General features: G+C 36.8%; 2 protein-coding genes across 2 annotated transcripts in view; one reads left to right on the forward strand and one right to left on the reverse strand.

Annotated features, from left to right (window-relative positions):
• Positions 1-711, reverse strand: part of LOC132164925 (G-type lectin S-receptor-like serine/threonine-protein kinase CES101) — a 15,565-nt gene extending 14,854 nt beyond the window's left edge. Inside the window, exon 1 of the mRNA XM_059575444.1 lies at positions 422-711. Within this exon, the coding sequence (XP_059431427.1) occupies positions 422-676 (255 nt within the window). The 5' untranslated portion in view covers positions 677-711. The remainder of the gene's footprint in view (positions 1-421) is intronic.
• A 2,982-nt stretch (positions 712-3,693) lies between these two features.
• LOC132165857 (G-type lectin S-receptor-like serine/threonine-protein kinase At4g27290) lies at positions 3,694-7,443 on the forward strand. The gene is made up of 7 exons (XM_059576548.1): positions 3,694-4,966; positions 5,404-5,538; positions 5,658-5,791; positions 6,150-6,360; positions 6,484-6,721; positions 6,799-6,949; positions 7,141-7,443. Exons 1-7 carry the CDS (start codon positions 3,694-3,696, stop codon positions 7,441-7,443), a joined length of 2,445 nt encoding a protein of 814 aa, XP_059432531.1.
• Positions 7,444-8,027: the final 584 nt, after the last annotated feature.

Raw genomic sequence — 8,027 nt, forward strand, 5'->3', positions numbered from 1 at the left:
CCCAACCCCACTAACCCAATACATATTCCCTCGGTGTTTCATGACCAACTGTCCTGTCCCATTTTCCATAAGGTCCCATTCAAGAGAAAAGCCTCCAGGGGCAGGAATTTTGTCAGTTACCCATGAAGTAAGCATCCATTTTTGCCGTGTTTTTAAGTTGACGCCTAGTTTCATACCAGGAAGAAGTGTGTCTGTCGGATGATCAAAGCTTTGCCATAAGATTCTATCAGAATTCAACTCTTTCACTATAAAGTTGCCCGAGTTTTCTAGAGTAGCAGTGGAGTTTGGTGCTGCTTCATTGGCATTTAATACAATTGGGCTCCCTTCTCCATCGCACAATCTTCAATAGGCCGTCTGTGTCAATTGTGAGAAATAGTTGACTATTAATTTGTATAGGGGTGCCTCGGTTAGCAATCCATACCTTAGATTCGTAATCATCATTGGTGTACCATATTGCTAAATATCCACCAGCCAGATTAGTGCTGTTGAAGCCTAATTGAAATCTCCCATCATTTGAAACCAAGTGCTGTGAGTACCCAAGCTCTTCACCAGGTTTGATGGTGTCAGTGGTGTTTATGATCTGAGCACGAGAAAGTCCTGGCCCTGAATTTCCAAGACACCAACATGACAAAACGGAGAGAAATATTGGAGAAAGAAGGAATTTCAGGCTAGCCATGGCTGGGAACAGATTTCAGTTTGGTGTTAATTTGCTTAATAGTTTTCATGTGTTGATGTTCTACACGCTACCTACACTCGGGTCAAAGCTCGTTTTCTACACGCTAGCGGCGCTCCTAATTAGAGGCTTTCATGTTGTTGTATTCCCTACCCAACCTGGCCAACCGGTCCGGGTTTCAAGTTTGACTCAAGTCCAAGAAACCCAACTGCAAGGAAGGACAAGTAGCATATCTTATTTTTTGGTTTGGCAGCTAGAGAAAAAGGAATATATATATATATATATATATATATGATTCCGCAGGGAGGAAGTTTCTCCATTTACATTACCACCATAGCCCAAAGAATCAGTCCACAAGAAATGTTAGTCTTGTGGGTGCTTTTCATTGTCTTATATTGTGAATGTAGGTCATTGTGTCTAATCATGTAAATATTAATTGGTATATATTTATTGTATTTTTCTTCTTCTCTTTTTCTACTCGTTTGCCATCCAAAATCTTAATTCGTCACAATATGCATTATCACATAATAGCTACATGTGAGTCCTATAAATCCAATGATGAATTTAAAAGAGAGATAGATGAGAGATAAAAAAAAATAACATTTCTCATTGCGTTACACCTTCTTTGGCCTTATCCATAAGCAGCAACTCCTAGAATTGAAAAAGAAACGGAGGGATAAACTATTGCGTTTAAGATGCTGATTCAGAATCTTAAACTTACTGATAGATATACTAAGAAGTTTGGACATGAGGAATTAAATTTTGGAAATAGCGTTCAGAATTTTTGTACCAAGAACATAAGAAGTTAGACAATATAACCTTGTTCTAATAGGGACTCAAGCTGGTTAGAATTTGATAGAACATCTTGCAGACAAATTCTTTAACTAGCATATCAACTTTACTGCCAAAAAATTATGTTCATAGGAGCGAACCTGAAAAGGTTGTTGCTTATTGCTATTAGGCAAATCTTCTCTTCTGTGGAGCATTTACATAATTTTGTAACTGTGATGCATGTATTTCACATAAAGGAAGCAAAATGGTGCTGGCTTGTTATGGAATAGGTAGTAGCACGTTTTTATTGATAAGCATAGAAATTACAGCAGACATTGTAAGTCGAATTTACCCCAAATTGTTTCTTAAGTAAGAAAATTAAGAAGAACGCAAAATAAAAACAATCACAAAATACATAGATTTACGTGGTTTACCACTAATAATTACGTCAACAGAATTTCAGCGAGATTTCATTATTTCCGAGAGTAACAATAAAATAGGCCTCAATAATACAAGAGATGTAGGGCTTCCAACATCAAAATGGCTCGACTATGAATTGGATTAGATACAAAATCAGGCTCTGCATAGCCTACCTAAATGACAGAAAAGAATCAAATAATAGAAAATACCCCAAAATCTAGTAACTGAATCTTGGCCTTCCTCCTCGGGCTTGTCTTTTCCGACAACGATTTGCGAACTTATCATAGACACTGGAAGCACAAGACGCTTAAACGAACATATATTTTTTTTAACCAAACATATATATATTTTTCTTTAAACGAACTTTTTGAGTGTTAAACGCACTTTTAGGCTCCTCAAACGCACATCTAAACCAGCCCTTAATGATGTTTAAAAAAAAAATCTAATTGATTGATATTTTTGTCTTATACCTTTATTTCCTATACTTTTTTCTTTTCCAATATTATTATTCCATTTTTTAAAAAGAAAAATTCACAAGATGTTTCCTTGAAAAAATCTTTAAATTTAAATCATAATTGTTTTTTAAAAAAATACCCACGCATGACGCGGGTTATATGCTAGTATTAACAAAATTATCAAAATTATCAAAGGCATCCGTACAATATTGAATTAACAAAATTATCAAAGACTTCCGGTAGTGAACACAACAAAATCAGGGCTTGATCCTCATCATCTACTTTAATATCAATATTTTTTAGATCCAAAATAATTCTATTAAAGTCATCAAGATGATCACAAAGAGGCATACCTTCTTTCATCTTGAGGGTATATAACCGTTGCTTTAAATACAATCGGTTAGTGAAGGATTTTGTCATGTACAAGCTCTCCAGCTTCTTCCAAAGTCCAGCGACTGTTTCTTCATTGGCAACTTGTCTTAAAACTCCATCTGAAAGAGACAACAAAATTACACTGTGAGCTTTTTCTTCAAGTTCCTTCTTTTCCTCCATTGATGATGTTGATGGCACCTCGCTATCCAAAATCTTCGCCAAGCCTTGTTGTCGTAACAAAGCTCGCATCTTGATGCGCCAAAGGCTGAAATTATTTTGACCATCAAACTTCTCTACTTCAAATTTTGCAGTAGCCATTCCGCAAAATAAATATCCGAGCTCTGATACTAGTTTGTTGTGACAAATGCAAATTCCAAGATCACCAAAGAAGTAGAAAAGTACAGAAAAGAAAAATAACACAACCATAAAAGACATCAAGATTTAAGTAATTCGGCTTAACAAATATACATCAACTAACGGAGACGATCCATGAAAAATTCACTAACAAAATAGTGGAGTACAAATAGTAATACGAATAAAACTACTTAAATCCAAAAGCCTCAATACAACCCAATCTCACTCAAAAGAGAATTAAATACAAAAGAAAAAATATTCCTTAAAATCCTCTAAGCTTTTCAGCATTTCAAATGTGAGATCAAACTGAAGAAAAATGGTGTATGTTCTTCTTCTCTATGCAACACAAGTCTCTCTCTCTCTCTCTCTTTCGGCAACTTCAACTTCTTTTTCTTTCTCACTTTCTCAACTAAAGTTGCTGCTTTCTCTTAATGACCGAATGGCTTCAACAATAAAGGCATTTTGTCAAAGCTTCTCCAGAAGCTTAATGAATGAGAGACATATAGGCAAGTGAGAAATAAATGAAAACATAAAAGGTTAGGGTCCACGATAAGACTGGTGAAAACAAGTCACCTAATCTGACATGTACTACACCATGTACACATATTACTTTCTTCGAGTAAGAAAAGGCAAACCATTAGAAAATCAATGGACGCCATTGCTCATCTTTTCGTCTACTCTATCTTCTTCTCCCTGTTTAGAATCTCCATTACACAAGACTCTATTACTCCAACTCAGTCAATCAGAGACGGTGGCACTACTTTAGTTTCAGCTGGCGGATCATTCCAGTTGGGATTCTTCAGCCCAGGTAACTCCAATAGTCGGTATGTGGGAATTTGGTACACAGTATCTTCGGAGACAGTTGTATGGGTAGCCAACAGAGAAGCTCCGCTTAGCGATCACTCGGGAGTTTTAAAGGTCACTAATGATGGAATTCTTGTGCTTCTTAATAGCACGAGTGGTGTTGTTTGGTCATCTAATACATCAAGAACCGTAGAAAATACAGTTGCGCAGCTCTTGGACACCGGAAATCTTGTTGTGAAAGATAGAAACGATGGTGACCCAGAGAAATTTTTGTGGCAGAGTTTTGACTATCCTTGTGACACACTCCTACCAGAAATGAAGCATGGATGGAACTTGGTTACTGGTCTAGATAGGTTTCTTTCATCTTGGAAGAGCACGGATGATCCTGCTCAAGGTGCGTTTTCAATACGGCTAGATCCTCGTGGGCTTCCGCAAATTTTTAATATGGAGGGAGATTCAATAAAGACTAGAACAGGGTCATGGAATGGCCTTGTTTTTACGGGATATCCTCAATATTTAAGACCAAATCCAGTATTTGAGTATGAATTCGTGTTGAATGAGAAGGAGGTCTACTACAGGTTCAAACTCCTTAACACTTCTGTTTTTTCAAGATTTGTGGTAATCCCATCAGGCGTTGGGCAGCGATTCACATGGATGGATCGGACACATACTTGGGAGCTCTTCTTTACTTCCCAAGCAGATCAATGCGAAAATTATGGCTTATGCGGTGCATATGCTACCTGCAACCTCAATAACTCTCCTGTATGTTCATGCTTGGAAGGATTCTTTCCCAAGTCTCCAAAATATTGGGATTCGATAGATTGGTCTGATGGGTGTGTTCGAAGGACTCCTTTGGAATGCAATGGCGGAGATGGATTCCTAAAGCACACTGGGGTGAAATTGCCGGACACGTCTTCTTCCTGGTATAACAAGAGCATGACCCTCAAGGAATGCGAAGGAATGTGTTTGAAAAACTGCACCTGCACAGCATATGCAAGTTTAGATGTCAGGGGAGGAGGAAGCGGCTGCGTGCTTTGGTTTGGTAGCCTAATTGATATAAGAGAATTCTCTGAGGGTGGGCAAGACCTCTATTTAAGGATGGCCATTTCAGAACTGGGTACGATTTCACTTCTATTTTCTCTTTGGATTTTGCTTCTTTTTTTTTCTTATATTTTAAATAAGACATGGAAAACTATGTCGTCAGCTTTCTAACGGCGACAGTACACTTTTTACATGTTTATTCATTTTATGAGGTGGAGGGGACGATATGATTAAGTTTATAATTTTTTTACATGTTAAGTTTTTGGATAAATAGTAATTTAAGGTGGTATCAAAGCAAGGCTCATGAATTGAAATCTTGATTATAGAGTTTATAAAACTTGCTTAATAAGCTGATCATACAACCACTAGACAGATTGTAATGCTTGGAAAACTAGGAAGTAGGGGTGTTGAGATCAACTACTTCATCCACTTTATTTGCACCCATTTCCCTGTCTAGAGTATTGGCAAAAAGAGTTATTCTCAATGATATCTGACTCTGTTTTAGCCTTTCAGAACATCTTGAGAAAAAGAGGAGCTCCGGTGAGAAGAAACAAGTAGCAATTATAGTCAGCTCAACATTACTATTCATGGGAATAACAATAGTTGCACTAGTCTCATACATGTGGAAAAAGAAACTCAAAACCCAAGGTAGAAACTCAAAACCCAAATATGCCTTTCACGAAGAACATATTTGGGGGTAAGTATTTGCTTTGGATAAAAGAACTATCAAAGATTATTTCATGCCCATGCATCTCTTGTTATTTCAGGAACAATAAACATAAGTCATGGGAAGGAAGATATGGAGTTACCGATGTTTGATCTGGCAGCCATAGCTAATGCAACCGATAATTTTTCAAACAACAAGAAGCTGGGAGAAGGTGGCTTTGGACCTGTGTACAAGGTAAATTACAACAGAAATTGAAGAGCTATATTTTTCATTTTTCAGGTGACGTCGTGCGTTACTATTGAAACATACGCTATATAACAACATACTTGCGTTACTATCGAAACAACGTCGCACTACTGGGCGACATCGTTTCTATAGTTGTTGACGTCACTATGGTGACGTCTTTCCACTGTTAACCACACCATTTGTGGCATCGTTGCACTGTTCAAATGACACCTCTTTTTGAGAGGTGTCGTTTACAATGTGAATGGATGCATGTTAGTGTCGTTTTAACAAAACGACACTAAGCCAGGCATCACCATTCTTAGTATTTTTTATATTGTCCAAGTTATACATACTACTTCATTTTCAGGGTAAATTGTCAGACGGAAAAGATATAGCTGTGAAGAGGCTTTCAAAGAATTCTAGACAAGGGCTGAACGAGTTCAAAAATGAAGTTATTTTGATTGCCAAACTTCAACATCGTAATCTTGTGAAGCTTCTTGGTTGTTGCATTCAAGAAAATGAAAAAATGCTAATCTATGAATACATGCCCAACAAAAGCTTGGACTCCTTTATTTTTGGTTTGAACCTCGACCTTGACTTGATTCAAAGCATTCATGTTTAGACTTATCCTCTTTTAGTAATGAAATTGTTTGCTAAGAATGTAGCCAGGTATGTGCTAACATGGATGTGAAATTGGACAGATCAAGCAAAGAGTAAAGCGCTAGATTGGCATAAACGTATCAACATTATCCGTGGTGTTGCAAAAGGGCTTCTCTATCTTCATGAAGACTCTAGATTGCGAATTATCCATAGAGATCTTAAAGTTAGCAATATCCTTCTTGATAACAATATGAATCCAAAAATTTCAGACTTTGGCCTTGCTAAATCATTCGGGGGAGATCAAACTGATTCCAAGACCAATAGGATTATTGGAACATAGTAAGTATGCTTAAACTTCTTTTATAGGTTAAGTTCAGTTGTTTTTAACTTCTTTTCTTTACAATGTTTGGTGGCAGTGGTTATATGTCTCCCGAGTATGCGGTGCATGGACAATACTCAATAAAATCTGATGTATTTAGCTTTGGAGTTTTAATATTAGAGATATTGAGTGGAAAGAAGAACAGGGGATTTAGTCACCCGGATCATCACCTTAATCTTCTTGGACATGTAAGCCCAAAGAGTGACATATCCTACTAATTTACTTTTTTTGGTAGGGAAACTTCTTACCAACAATGCAGTTCCTGACAGTACAGAAGGTCTTATGATGCCCCTATTATTATGGTGCTTTTTTAATAGTTATTGGCCAATTTGAAGGCATGCAGTCCGACCCATTAAAATTTGGCTTTCATTTCTTTCAGGCATGGAAACTATGGATTGAAGACAGGCCAATGGAATTGATCGATGAATTGGTAGGTAACTTGTGCACTATATCTAGTGTATTACGACACATTCATGTGGGTTTGTTATGTGTGCAACATAGACCGGAAGATAGACCAAACATGTCATCTATTGTTCAAATGTTGACCAGTGAGAGTTTATTGCCTAAGCCGAAACAGCCGGGTTTCTTTTCTATAGATTCACCTAAAGCCGATTCTTCATCCAGCAAACATGTAACTTGTTCAGCTAATGAAATCACCAATTCAGTGTTTGAAGCACGATAAAGTACGTCATTTGAGAGCAAAAGCAGAGAGTTGTTTTTATAGGAATTTATGTAATCTTGATTTCAGCATATTTAGCTAAACAGAAAAGGTCTGGATGCTGCTACTCTTTAGGACAGAAGGGGTCAAAAGGATAAAGAGCTTTGGCTTAGTGCCAGGCCGATCCTACTATATTCATGTTATTTATTCATATAGTGAATTAGTCTTTACACACAGGAGTATATCATGTGTTTCAGATTGTTTGTTCTTCTTTGAATAATTTTAGAATCAATTCCTTTTACAATGCATACTATAAAATTTATATCTAATTCTTCACCTGAAATGCAGTTAGGTTGCAATTGAAAGTTTATGCCAAAACATGTTTTCCTGAAAACTCTTGGCTTTCTTTTACCGACTGATGTTTTGTCTTCTACATATCTTACTAGCATTCCATTAAAAACTCAGTAGCCACTTTGTTACTCTTCTTCACTGAAAGTTAAATGCCTAAAACATTTAGTGTTTTTGCTGTTGTCTTTTACTGGCAATAGCAATAGCAATAAAAGTAATTATTAAAGCACTAGAGTAGACTAGAGTAGATGTATAAACTT

The sequence above is a fragment of the Corylus avellana genome, chromosome ca11 (assembly GCF_901000735.1).
Source record: "Corylus avellana chromosome ca11, CavTom2PMs-1.0".
Taxonomy (NCBI): Eukaryota; Viridiplantae; Streptophyta; class Magnoliopsida; order Fagales; family Betulaceae; genus Corylus; species Corylus avellana.